This window comes from Bombus affinis, chromosome 2, assembly GCF_024516045.1.
Source record: "Bombus affinis isolate iyBomAffi1 chromosome 2, iyBomAffi1.2, whole genome shotgun sequence".
Classification (NCBI taxonomy): Eukaryota; Metazoa; Arthropoda; class Insecta; order Hymenoptera; family Apidae; genus Bombus; species Bombus affinis.
This window is the reverse complement of record NC_066345.1, coordinates 17994874-18009588: the sequence shown is the minus strand read 5'-3', so window position 1 is coordinate 18009588 and position 14715 is coordinate 17994874. Positions and strand designations below refer to the sequence as shown.

The 14715-nt window shown below is 43.8% G+C and overlaps 1 protein-coding gene across 2 annotated transcripts in view; it reads left to right on the top strand.

Moving 5' to 3' along the window:
- Positions 1 to 242: 242 nt before the first annotated feature.
- The window catches only part of LOC126928806 (protein embryonic gonad-like), a 117801-nt gene continuing 103328 nt past the window's right edge, over positions 243 to 14715 (top strand). Inside the window, exon 1 of one of the 2 annotated variants that reach the window (XM_050744626.1) lies at positions 243 to 578. In XM_050744626.1, coding sequence (XP_050600583.1) covers positions 388 to 578 — 191 coding nt within the window. In that variant the 5' untranslated portion in view covers positions 243 to 387. The remainder of the gene's footprint in view (positions 579 to 14715) is intronic. The other variant, XM_050744628.1, reaches the window with a different exon arrangement.

The following is a 14715-nucleotide window of genomic DNA, read 5'->3' as shown; positions in this document are numbered from 1 at the left end:
TTGACACTGTCAATCGTCAGAACACGTGTTCACTGTAACCATAACTTTAATATTAATATCACGTCACACACGAAGCGAAAAACCCGAATAATACAATAAAATAACACGTTAATATTCGCGTAATGTTCAGTCAACGGTACGACATATTACACTGAATATACCATTATCCTAAACTGCGCAGTAGTTTAAATTTATAGATCGTCGTGCGCATAGGCATACGTAGCGAACTAAATCTCGCGGGATTCATTGTTGTGTTGACAGTTTCGGTGCTCGTGCGTATTGCTCGGTTCGAATACGAGATATTTTACGACGTATACTCAAATATGTGCGTAATTCGTACGACGATACCGATTACCAAATCGAAAACGTGTTTGCGATACATTTTCAATGAAATACGAAAGAAATATAATTGTTCATAATTACATACGTGAACGTGAATCGTGTTTCGTCGCAAAGGAAAGCACTACGACAAACGAACTGAGCGTTTGGACGAAATGTAATAAACACAGTCAGCAGCAAAACCGGAGTAATTATGCTGTAACTCGATCGATTTTTGTATCCTGGGGAATATGCCGAAGGTAAGATATGTTGTTTATAACGAAAGACACGTTAAATTAATGTACATTTCTTAACGATATACAAATACTTTACTGCATGATTTTCTTCCTTTTGTAATCGCTTTCTTTTTCCCTTACATTGCAATATGATGTTACGTATTTCTGAAATATCACATGATAAAATCTATGGTTACAGTGGATAAGTGTTTTGATAAACACGTTAAGGAAATCAAATATGTATATACATATAAAGATTTGTAAGAATGTATGCATTTCGATATAAGATATTCAATTCGTAAAAACACAAACGTTGTAACCATAGCCTAAATTTTTATTTATCACAACCATGACGTTGCTTGTTTTGCGGCGCCACATGCGTACCGGCAAACAATATGGCGCGTTATTTTAAATCGAATACGCTGCTATTAAATTGACTAACTACGTAATTATGTAACTCTTTCGAGTTTCTTCTACTGAAAACGATACTTAGTACATAATTCTCTAGAAATCGCGTTACTTTAACCTATGCTAATACGATTTTTCTATGAAATAACTCAAACACTCCAAACTAATGCTATAGCATTTATATAGTTTTCAATTTATAAAATTACAATCTATTTAAAAAATGAAACCTATCGCTATCTCATTCGTATCAAAACCGAACATAAACTAATTTAAATTCCATCCAACGCAAATACCACCTCGATATCTCATAAATTGCTCAGTCGAAAAAAGATAGCTCCATCCTGCACCAGATTATGCGAAACGAGGTTCGATGAACGTCGAAGCGCAATATCGATTCAGTCAATTATAGGAAGATCCTTTAATTACCGCGAGTTCGATCCACAATATCAAATTGTGAAACTGACTTCTCGTTAATCCGGGCTCGAGATACACGGAATGATTGGCCGTCTCCTCTTTCTGCTGGCGCAACGAACGAGAAGGACGCGGCACAAAAGCAGAATAAAACGAGCGACGGAGGGGAAAGAACGGGAGAAAAGCGTGGAACCTGGCTCCGGGATATTAACATTATAAATCGTGCAGGCCGGCGACACGCCCGGGGCGGAGTCGATCGTATCGACTCGATGCCCTCCTCCGGGCTCGATATCGATTACACTCCCGTGATTGGCAGGATTCGTAACACGCCAGGGGGATCTCGTGGCGCGACCGATCGATCGTCGATCACGCGTATCCTCCGATAAACGCTCGGATCGCGCGCTTCTATCCCGTTTGACGGACGTGAAATCGCGGAATTCCGTGCGACCAATGTGCACGCGAAAGAAGCTTGAATCAGCAGGAATCGCGGATAGATATCGACGTCGATATTGTCCACCTATAGGAAATGAACTTGGTGGAATTCGCCACTGCTTCGAGAGATTATATTCGACTGGTGTTTAATCGCGGTTAGGACGAGTTACTTGTATATTTTTTAATATTTGTTTTGCTACATATACTTCGATAGACCATTGTAAATGTGTACTAATTAGTTAAGTTAGTTTTAACCGAGAAAATGTTGTAGATTTTAATAACTTCTTTTAATACCTTTATGCTTTTGCTTTTAATTTTCTTTTGACGTAAAATTAGTAAATTGCAGGATACATAATATCGCGATTAGACTTTCTGGTGTATAGCAATTATGTTCGAATTTACTACCTAATTGACAAATAAAAGTTAAAGATTTTTTTTTAAATAACTTATATATATGGTCCTCTAAAAAATAAAGCGATACAATGTCAAAACTTTCACCAGCGCGCAATTTGTAAACTTTAACAATGATTCGATAAGACATCGTAACACAACTACACAGGGAACGAGTACAGTTTCGAAATTCGAGTCAAAGGGGGTATAGTATATAGTACAAGTACCGGCAGAGTCTTTTATTCCCCTCACGGGCAGTGAATCTTGCATTGACGGCGACAACAACGGCGTATGTTGACCAAATTGAAGTATTCAAAGGAGTGGGAACGCTGCACTCCGGCGAGCTGTCGATGTACAGTAAACGATCATATTATGGGACGCGGCGCGATCAACGTCAAGGAAATTTATTGGGAAGTCGCGAAAAAAAGTCTTATCGGCACCGAGCTGGCTCCGCCGCCTTTCACCATATTTATCGACACTAAAGGTGAAAACTCGTCACCCCGTTGACGACAGCCGTTGTTGTGCGTGCACGATGGAACCCGTTCGAAGCGGCACGAAAGGGATTCGCCTGGACGAGGCGAGTGAAATTGTTCGTCCCGCACCTCCCAACGGGATTCATCCGCGGTCTCGAGCCAGGCGTCAATAATCTTGACGTTAACTGTCGAAATGTCATTGATGCCACGCGGAATTCTCGCCGTTCTTCGTTCATAGGGCGATTTTACGGCCGCTTGAAAGCATCGAGCACCGTTCCTCATCTTAGTCCGCTTGTATCGCGGCTATGCGTGTCTTTGTCGCCTTTGAATTCGAATTTCGCAACAGTATTATGATTAGAATCTAAGAAAAAAGACTTAAGCGACGGCTACGACTTTGGCGGAAGATAATTGCGATAAATAGGGATGATACAAGTGGGATAGTGTTATTTCGGTCATTTCAGCTTCGATATTTTGAACAATTCAACGTCGAAGTCTGCCAATCTAGAATAATCAAATTTGTCGTATATTATAAAACATTATATATTTCGAACATAATCATTCTGGTTGATTTTGGTCGATGCAATTCTTTGGAAGGACGTACGAATTTGTTGGTACACGTTGGTACAAGCACGAACGTTAGCTGTTTTCAAGATCGATTTTACGATGCACGGAAACCGGGCGTGAAAAAGTCTTGCGAGTTTCGTATTCCCTTTGCTCGTCCTTCTTCGCGTTAACTGCTGTGGCACGCCAGAGTACGGACCAACTTTGCGGTCGTGATCGTTCAGTTCTTCCGAACAATGGGCAGCCAGTGTTCACGGGACTGTGTCAAAGTGCCCTTTTATTGGGCCGTATTTTACCTCTTCGTATTCGAGAACGCACGCGTAACGACGCCAGACGATTCACGACGGACGCTGTCGATCGCAACGATCGATGTGCTCGTGTCTGCCTCTTAGATCTTACTTTTTTTTATTACACCGATGGAAATTATCCTAAGAATCCATTCCCATAAGAAGCTTCGTTCTTTGATTTATCTTCGTAATTGAAAAATTTCAATTAAAATCTCATTTATCTTTACCGTTTGCGCGAACAAATTAATCCTCGGCTTGAAATGTGCACATCTGTAGCTGAGTCTCTATTATATTTGAATCGTGATTGAGCGTGATTTCAGTCACACGAATACGTGTTTTTATAACGACTGTACGCAACCATTTGTTTCGTGGAGAAAATTGGGATTCCCAGGCGAAAAGGTCTCTCGATTGACAGAACCCTCGGGACGAAGAATTCCGCGAGAAGAAGTCGACCGCACGAGAACGAAGCGTATGAGAACGCGAGTGTGGGCACGTCGCGTCGCGTCATAACTCCCCGGGCATTGTAAATCACGGTGGACGCCTCGTGCACCCATAGAAATGGTTATATTCGGCCGTAACAGCTCGTACCCACCGCGACGACGACCAGGCTATATTTTAATAGTAACGATAAATTACTTACGCGGAGAGAATCGGGTCCCAGTACTGGCGGCGATGAAACTCTCACGCGGAGAGGGCGCGATCTTCTTATCGGGCATCTTCGAACCCCTTCGTTCTCTCTAATTACAGATATAACCTTATTGCAGCGTTACTTAAATCGCATTTCCATCTTTGATACTTTTTCTTTGAAAACAAGAACGTATACCTACGCAATGGCACGCGATTGTATTTGGACACTTGCTATAGAAGACTTTTATTTTTACGTATACATATGTTGTGCGTGTTACGCGAATCATTTTGAAAGACCGTTGTCGGTAAAATTTGAAACCAATCCGAAATGGTGGAACGAAGCGAATCGTAACAGTGACTCGTAATATGCCAGTTTGATTACTACGTGCAAAATTTAAGGTTGAATTTTGCGTATTATATAGAGGCTTAATCCTACGGACGGTTACACTCCATTTAGGTTCCCATGAACTTTTATCGCAAATTGTTTAAGGTAATCTACCATTTTTGTAGACATTAGATTTACCAGTAACTCGCAGCGAGCATACAAAATTATCAATTTACCACGTGTAGTCGCCACAGACGTACCTTTCACTCAACTTGACAATACCCATTCACGCGACTATTTTTGCCAAGATAACTCCCGTTCGAGCGGAGAAATGCCTACAAATTGCCACATCGATTTATTGCTAAAGAGCCATTTTTCAGGGGAGAATGGTTAGTTTTCAAGAAAGATGGAAATTTCGCTTAATGCCAACGATGTAACGCGTCAGATCTTTCTCAAAGGGGCAACGGGTGTTTAATTGTCAGGGATCCTCGAGCGGTGGATAACATTTTCGACGCCCACAGGAACGTGATGTTCCAGAAAACGCAAACTCACCAGAACGAACACTAATCACTCGTTTATCTGGCCGCAACGAACTGCAGGATTCTCGCTTTTAGATATCGCCTGGATGGTGGGAAGTCGAAGTAATATTACGAATCCCTAGCTCGTAAGATTAATGTTCGCCTCGCGTCGCTGTTCATTAATACCGCGACCAGTCGCACGCGTATGTTTAGGATTACACCTTGATAACAGAATGGATTCCGTCGTGACATTGTGTTCGCACGATCATCGTCGGCTCCGAACACGACGCGTGTATTGCTCGCGTGGAATTAATGAAATTCCATCGTCCAGCACAATTTATGTTACGCCGAGTACTATCCGTATCGTGCTTTTAGAAGCAAGGACACGTGGGTGGAAGTTGGAAAGATAAAATCGTGAACTGTAACACACACGCCTGATTCTATCCAATTTTATCAGGCCAAGTGCGATGTGGTGGTACTAATTATCAATCTAGTTATCGTAATATCTTTAATAACGGTTTCCTTCGAGAAAAAGTTTTCCCAATCTTAAAGATATTAGATTTGTAGAGTCAGAATTCTCGGAAAAAAGAACAAAAATTACTGAGAGTTATTTATATGATTTTTATAGTTTGCGTAGTAATAAAAAGAAGTTTCTCCAAGGTAGTCTCGCTTCTTTACATTTTTCCTACAACAATTTTTCTTTTTTATAACACAGTTATATATAGCTTTTACGACGATGAGCTCATGCGTAAGTACACGTGTCAATCAGACGATTCTACATGCACAGATAAAATATCCAAATGTAATTTTAAAAGTGAAAATGTATCGTAAGTCCTAATATTGTTGAGAGAACTTTAAAAATTTCAAAGATTAAAATCGTAAGCACTCTAATTTACTTGCTCTAGTTTTGATTGTCCTTCGATAACTGGGTGCCTCTTAACTCGAGGAAAGGGCAACTTGCGCAAGCTAACTACTCGCGAGCCCATCGCCCACGCGGCGTGCAAGGTGGTCCGGCACTTGAGATCTTCGGGTCTCGGTCTCCGGACACTTTTATGCCCCCGACGACGAGCGACGACGACATCGCCGAGCACCTTCCACACGGCGTGGGCGAGTCATGGGAACCTGCGTTCCGTCGTAGCCTGCCCTCTCTCCTTGTTTTCTGACCGACCATTTGTACAACGTTAGTACGTGGTCCGGCGTAACGTCCACTTCATTATATATTCACTCTCTTCACTATTGTATTTTAATTGATACCAGTCGAGCCCGGCAAAAGGGTAGCGTTCGTGGTGAGCTTGGAAATCTGAGAGTTGTTCCGAATCGTTTGTTTCCAATTTGGATAATTTATGGGAAGGAAAAGCTTCGATGCTTCAGGGAAGGAAACTGGAACGCTGAACAACGATTCTTTCTTCTTTCGTACATACACATCCTGTACTTTTTCGATAAGACGAAGATCACGCGAGAAAAACATAAATCCAATTCTACTAGGCTGATAATTTCAATGATTTTTAACAAGTTTGCAACGATTCTTCTGATTTATCTAATTTACCGTGAGAGTCGTAACGCTTATGAACAAAAGTGTATCCGTTCCCTCATACCCTAGGAATATTAAAAAGAATCTCAAAGAACCACTTAACCTACATCCATCGCACATGATACCAAAAATATCGTCAAACGTCACGAATCCCCGAAATTAACGTTCCGGTCACCATGTTCTCGTAACAGTATCAGATGTTTCCACACCGTCCAATCTTAGCCCAAATTCTCCTCAGTTTCCGAGAGGCTGTTACCTAACACAGAAAACAGGGACCGTTTCCTCTCGAATTCGGAAACTATTTTCGATCTCCTCGGATTAAGGCAGGGAATCGCGGTCAATTTTCGATCGTGGGACACGTGGCCGCTACATCGAGCGATTTACCGTGCTGGAATGCGGCGCAAGGTGGTACGCGATAGAGAAAGAGGAGAAGCTGGCAAGTTGTGCGAGGCGAGAGAAGAGAAGCTCCGTGACTCGTACTCGACGTTCCTACATACCCATCTCGTCGTCTCTTCTCTCGTCCATGACGATGCCCCCCTCTGTCCACCCCGTTGGTTCGTTCTCCTCTCTTTCGCGCATGGTTCGTCCTTCTCGATCCACGTACGTGTTGGTAAGGCCCTGTGAGAGCTGTATGTAATACCGGCGAGGCCCCGAGAGCGTATAAAACGCGTCTTTGTGCGCGCTCGGGCCAGCTGTTTGTCTAACACCTCGTACCTGCCTGAGGTCAGTGGCGATTCTGTTACGAGTCCCCGGGAACGCCGTTCGATTCACGGGCCGAGGTCAACGTTCCACGTTCCTGCTAGATCGACGGTTCTCCTGAAACGTCTGTTCGGACAACGGCTGGTCACCGTATACCTTGGTGTCGTGATTTCTTCGAGCCAGTTATGATTTATGTTTATTCGGGTACCGGTATTTCACGAACTCTGGCATTGCGCAGATTCGCTTGGCAGGTTCCTCTTAATACGAGCTGTCTAGTATAGATTAGGTCTTAATGAGCTAAGGCTAAATATAACAGCTCGTTGAAATACGAATTCTTCTCGCATCGGCGTGATTAATTGTCCAGAAGACACTGCTGTCTGTATTAGAATAGATTTCATCTGGTTCTTTTTAATTGGCAAGCTATAACCGAACACCGGTGTCTCGTCGGAACAACAAAATCAACGTTAATTCACTTTCCCGCTGCGCGACCTAGCAACTCGTCCAAAATTCCAATCAGCGATCTTCTAACAGTAAGCAAGAAGTCCCGCGACTCATACAATATTTAACAACAGGCGCAAAACGACGCGTTCTCTGAGACGTCGTAGCCCATATTCGATGCGTCCGTGTGAGCACGAGCCGGCCCACTGTTCATCCCGACGAGACTGACTCGTTGAAAGAACCTGGTACAGCAAAGGGGACTCTGTTCAACGTAAAGGACGCGACACACAGAGGCAATAACTCGGTCGTGATCTTCTGGCGCGCGTAGAGAACGGAAAAAGTCGGTCGCCGGTAATAAATACATCGCGGAACGGGGTAAGTTCGGGGGAGCATTGATATTCGCGTGGTTTCTTTCCCGGGCGCCGCTAATAACTTATCCGGTAGACGGTGGCCAGGTTCTTGCGCGTCTATCGGGCGTCTCCAGCTCTCGGTGGAGATACTCGTCCCCCGACTCGAGGCTCGTCGGGGGCGAGTGATGTTTTCTGGCGCGGCTAGCAGCGCTCTGTGTGGTCCTCGTGTCAAAATGTGTCAAAACTCGAGTTCGCGGTCTCGGCGTCGCCGACAAAAAGCGGTTCGACGGCCCTACAAATTAACGGGCCGTCCTGGTGAGGGCACAGACTCGAAGTAGAAAGGAACGACGCTGCTTGAGAAAAGCTACAGGATCCGCGCCATCGCTCGACCAACGAATGTGCTCTTGCTTCGTGATGGAAACGTAAATTATGCTTCGGTATGATGGAACACGTACAGTGATTTTAAGACTAGGATCTGGATCATTTTATTAGTCGGTTTAGTGCGTATCTCGTGGATTTGAATTTTACTAGTTTAATATAAAGGATCGTAATACGAGCCTCTTAGAAGCCAAGCCGATCGCAACTCTATTTTATTGCCAGTTTCTCGAGATTAATATTAAGAGAATCAACGCGTTTTCTACATAAATTATATTACTATCTAATAGAGATCTTACAAATTACCTGACTGATAGGTTAAACGAACAGGGACTAATCTTCTTCTCTACTTTTTTTTTTTTTGATCAATTTATCTATGAAACCTATCAAATGTTTGTAACAAATATTTATAACAAAACGTATACGTATATCGTAAGCGATTTCAATTTGCCTCAAGTGTTGAAACATGCCCGACACGCAGGATACAATTTTTCTAATGTCGTTAAATAGATATTCGTTTAGAGTAAACTCGACAGAGGAATTCTACGAAGAGACGAGACATCTATTCCCAACGTTCACGATGAAATACTGCGCTGTTCTGTGAAATGTTACTCCATGTTTCCCCTGTAATTATCGCAAGTGTTAAAACGATCGTTAGGCAGCGCGGCCGCGATGTCCAAGAGGATACGTCTGTTCAACCTTTAGAATGCCATCGTTGCTCACACGAATTCAACACAAACGTATTTTCAGTTGAATGAAACGATTCGCCGAGGGAATTGCTCAACGATAGCTTGATCGACACCGGATTTATCGACGTTGCGCTCTCTTTACGAACGATTGCGACGATCGACCTTAACACCGTTAGAATTTCGCGACGACCTTCGCTACGGCACTCGACGTCTTCGTTTCCTCTCGAACGAGCTTCCGGAGTGGTCTTGGACATCCCCCGAATCAGATAAAATCGCAGTTTTAACGGGACACAAATGGCGGGTCTTTGTACGACAGAATCGAACCGTTGATTTTCTATGGGATACGGGCATGGTATTGTGCAAACCGCAACTGGATGCGCTTCTACACGTATCCGACCGCGGAGCCGTATACGTTCTCAACTTCACGGGGCGCGCGAACTGTTTGCCCGAGTCTCGATTTCCACCAGATAAAATTATATTCCGCGCGTCGAAGAATACAACCGGATGCGAAAGGTGTTACGCGACATCTGTTGCTATTTTCATCCCACGGTTGAGTGTTTTCTAAATAAGGAACGATATATCGTGGAAGTGTCATTTATCGTTGGTCGACGATCTTGTATAGACGCGACCAATCTTTGTGGATGTTCTTCGATGTTTGATAAAATTCTGTTTGAAACGTGCTGTTGGAAACGCTTGCCAGGTCTCGTAATTGTTCTTAAATCATTCTGTTAAAATCGCGGACAACGCGTTATTCGTTCGTATAAAATTTTTGAAATTGCGTTTTGAAATTGTGTAGAAAGATAGGAAATGGTTTACGGTGCGACCTAATAATATTTTAACGTTCTAAGCGGTAGGAACGAATAGTAAGCGGTTGAGAATCCCTTGAAAGTGATCTAAAAGAGATTGAAGACTGCTAACGAGGTTGTCTATCGTGTAAACTCGCGCTCGATATTTGCTCGATTATCGAAGAGGTATCTGCCATGTACGACACAGACCGTTCCGCTGGTAGGAACGATTTCCTCGTCGATCGACGATTTATTTGTGGATCTGCTACGTACCTGATAAATCCTTATTCGCGGCTCAAGGATCTCGTCGTCGCGCAGACCAACGTTTGCTGCCACTCTCTTTCTGTATTATATACTTGTCCAACATTGTTATTATTGCGAGCACGACTGCAGCTGCTCACCGGGAATAATAATGGTCGTTCGTGCACCCCTTCGTTACACGGGACTGTATCGAAGTCACGTACAGATCGGTATTGTTATTTAATCTGAGGCATTCGTTTAAATTAACCAAAGCCGCCATCGGCTAGTATCAATCTAAATATTTCTGTGCTGTCAGACACGGAAACGCGTGGAACGTTCGAACGATTCGATTAATCGACGTTTGTAATCGTGCACGGCAACGACTTCAGGGACGTCTCTCGGCATTGATAAACCGTGAATAATTTCTCGTTTCGATATCTTACGATCTTCGACATCTACGATGATGTTTCTCTTTTTCAATAGAGCCGCGCGGATATTTTAGACGCGTTCGTTTAAATTCCAAGAGGCGATCGGAGAAAGTTTTTATTTCAAAATATTGAAAATGCTCTTCAATTTCTTTCCGATATTCTCGGTATTCGAGTTAACAAGTGTGGCTATTTACACGTGCATTCGTCTGCAAGATCTTACTTGCGAATAGCGTTAGGGGAATATTGATGATGAAATAGAAAATTGATCGCTACGTTACACAGGACGGGATTAAGTAGCTATTTCACGCGTAAGAATTGATTATTCGAAAATTACACACTTTTATCCACTGACAAAGGAACCAGCCACGTTGTGTGTAACGAATGCAACTCTCTAATCACAACAGACCGTTTAATTCTAAGCTGATCAAAGTATAATATATATCATTCGTGGTAAATAGGAAAATAGCACGTATAAACTAAACCTCTTCCTTCGAGATGATATCGAAAGTTTCCACGCTACGAATAAAGTACTTATTCGGTCGAGCGAGTGGTTATTTCTTTCAAAATCATACGCGTTTCAAACTAATTACTTTGTAACTCTTACTCTTACCTGGCTTTCTTTCGATCGAAAAGTACACACCCATCTCATATCGTTCACCAACGACATTTCACCACGTACAATTTGATAAATTCTCCGAAGGAGGATTCGCTCGTCGATCACGCTTAATTAACTCTCGCAACGTGTTATTAGCCAATCGGTAATACATTAAGTTGCACGTGGAAAAAATGTGTGGCGGAATGTTAATTGAAAATTAACAGTGCCGTCGAGAGTCGATTCGAGGTTGAGACCGAGACGATCGGCTCGCGAGCGGTATTCTCCGGCGACACAATAGACTCGCGCGGCAATAATCCTCGGGGCAGCTTCTGTACGCTCGATCCTCGGGGCGGATCACGTTCAGGCATCGTGGCTCGTTATTACGGAGGCGAATGAGACGACCGCACGCACGGTCGGACAAGGCAAAAAGTCGTTTTCGCGTAAAACGATCGGCGTTGCTCGGCTTTCCGTCGTAAAGTAGCGCCCACACGCGCCGATGCTCCTCTCGCATAAGCCCCGTGCCGCCAGCAACAACGTGAGAATGTCCACGAGACGATAAAAGTTACGCTCGTGAATATTACGTTCCGCTCCCTCTCTCCACGTGTCCTCGATCGTGCTTGTCCGTGAAAAACCACGACTTCACGCTCGCCTTTTGACCCGATCTTTTAGCGTTTAACGTGTTCCAGTATCACAAATCGTCTTCTTTTATCGAATTGTTCTTTGAAATTTGCTCGATATTCGAAGCCTAGAATTATCAATGTTCCATAATTTCATGATTTATTTATTTTATTTTATAATTTACGTCATCGTTCTTTTATCGTACGATGATGTTAATTACAGATACATTTACAGCTACCGTGTAATTTGATGAATATTTTGTTGAAAAAGAATCAAATATACCGATTGCTTTTAATTATGGCTTCAGGTTTTTTTATATATTTACAGAAATAAAAACATAAAGTTATAATAATTACAAGTATTATCTAAATACACTGATTAAAGCTACGATTATGCCCGACAATTGAAATCGAAGTTTAGAACGACAGGATCTGCGAAAATATCAACAGTTTTACGAAAGTTCTTCGTAACAGAACCAATCTAATTCTCTAATTCTCATTCCTCATACAGCAACAAACATCGATAATCCCTGACTGATTAACAAAACTCAAGCGATCCATAAGGTATAGAAATCGCGTAGATACGCAAACTACATCGCGTACACGCAGTCAGGGCCACTCGGTCCGACAACTGACACCGTTACCATGGAACAAAACGAAATCTTCGAGGCGATATTTAATTGAAAAATCATCCACGCGGTATAAATCGATCCGTTATTCACAATGAGATGATTAAAAGGCCGTTTCCGAGGTACCGTTCCTGTTAATGTCCATTTAAACGAATTGAGCCACCGTTGTAACAATTTCCCGCAACAAGCCGGCCGGAACGTTGCGTGATCGGACAATTATAGTCCTGGGATCGGACACCGCCATCCAAAACAGTTTCCGTAATCAACGGGTCAATTGTTTCACCCTCGAAAGACCGCGTATCTGCATTGTCGCTGGGAACGAAGCAAAACGCAGGCGCCGTAAGCCGCAGTTCGCTTCGATTGTTTATATCTGGTTGCATTCCAGCTCGATAAATTCGATTTTTTACACGCGTACGAATATAGTGCCGGCCATTGAGTCGGGCTCTCGCGCGGGTCGTGTCGGTTGGTAGACGCGAGTGCGTTCTCGTCGTGGTCGTGAGCCCTTTTACAAGAAGCCCGGTCCATTCAAGAGTCAACCTCACTGAATTATACCTCGCTACGGATTCGCACGGATCGGCTGGCGCGCGAATTCGCAACCGGATTCCCCTGGCGGACCGTTCCTGACCTCGCGAGGCCAAGAATTCCCCGTGGAAGAAGAGTAGCGCGCTCTCAGAGTCTCGACTAGAACGGTCCAACTATCGAACGAACAATAATGCAACTCGACGCGGACACTCGGTTACGTAAACGTAAGCGCGTGACCTTATCGAGCGGCGAATCGAGCAACTCGGCTGTTCGCAATAATATCGATACCGTCGATCGTTATTAATAATAGTAATTACGAGGATAAAACGCCGTAGCGCAGAAACGCAGAATAGAAGACCAACTTCTTAGAAGTCCATTAACGTCGTTGGCAACGATACGCCTGCTCCATGCGTCGCGATTGGCGGCGTCGTTTAATGGTCATCAGGAATCGCGTCGGAGGAGTATCAGAGTATCACCGTGGAAATCTAGAATCCTGGAAAGTCGATCCACGGTGGACTCTGGACGGAGCTCGATCGTTGTCGATCCGCGTCGATTTCATCCTGTAATATGTATACGACTAACTTCTCCCTCTCCGTCGATTCCCATGGAATCGCATAGAAGTATACGAGTATGTCCATCGAGTACACGGAGGAGGTCACCGTCGCGGCAATGTATACCGCGTGATAGACCTATTCGAATAATTTATAGTCGCGTTAACTATAATAGACTCGACCGTGCTATTCGTCGACTGGAAATGACAAGTACCAGCGAGAGTATCGACTGTAGCCGCGCTTTTTTCTCTCCTCGTCTCTTCGTTCGTCTTCGAACTCGTCCTTTTTCATCTCCTCCTACTACGTGGCTACCACCACGGACACGAGAGCAAATAGAAGCGCGTACATGTCGGGTAGAGACGCGTTCCTGAGCGCAAGAAAAAAAAAAGAAAAAAAGAAAAAAAGAACGCAAGCAGAGAAAGAGAGAAAGAAAAGGACGTAAGGATGAGATGAGAACAGAGAGAGGGAATAAGTAGAAGATGAGGAGAGGAAGGCTCCTCGCGAACGATTACCGGTGACTTACGTATGCAGGCAATCTCGTGGCGTTTGCGCAATTATTGGAACACCTCATGTCCGTAATAAATGGCGGAATATGCCCTGAAAGGTGTTAGTTCAAGATCATCCGGTGATACAAGACCACTTGGACGGTATCGCGGCTGCCTGTCACAGGATTTCATCACCAACGTGCTCATCCGCGCACGGCTACCTATAGGCGCTGGTTTATGTAACCGGTCGGGACATTAAGGTTACCCTCGATCGTGGAAAGTCTCGCCTACCCTATTCTCCTTCGTTCCGCCGCGTTTTCATAATTATTTTCTAGACGGTGCAGCCGTTCTTACGCACGCTTGTTGGAGGCAACGCGCCTTCACACAGCGGGAAAGGTCGCCGAGAAGGTAGATCGCGATCTCGAAGCAGATCGCGCGCTTTGCGACATACCGCACGCTCTGTAACCTCGAGTCGTCTCTTTTGTAATTTTGCATTCATTTTTCGCATCGATCCTTACCACACCGGTACGAAATATTTGGACTCGTTTGATAAATGTGATTTCTATTTTGTTAACAGGCCGTTTCTTAATTAGAAACGTCCGTAAATAGTAAAATTATGAACTAAGGACGATGAATTTTTCGTTCTTTATTCAGGGACGATCTTAATCCTAATCGCACCAAATAACGGCCTTCTCGAAAGTACGTGTTGAAAAATTACGAAAAATTGGGAAACAGTAGCGTTTGCTCTCCCGCCACGTCCTCGGCGTTGATCCTCGCGCGGAGATTTCAATGCGC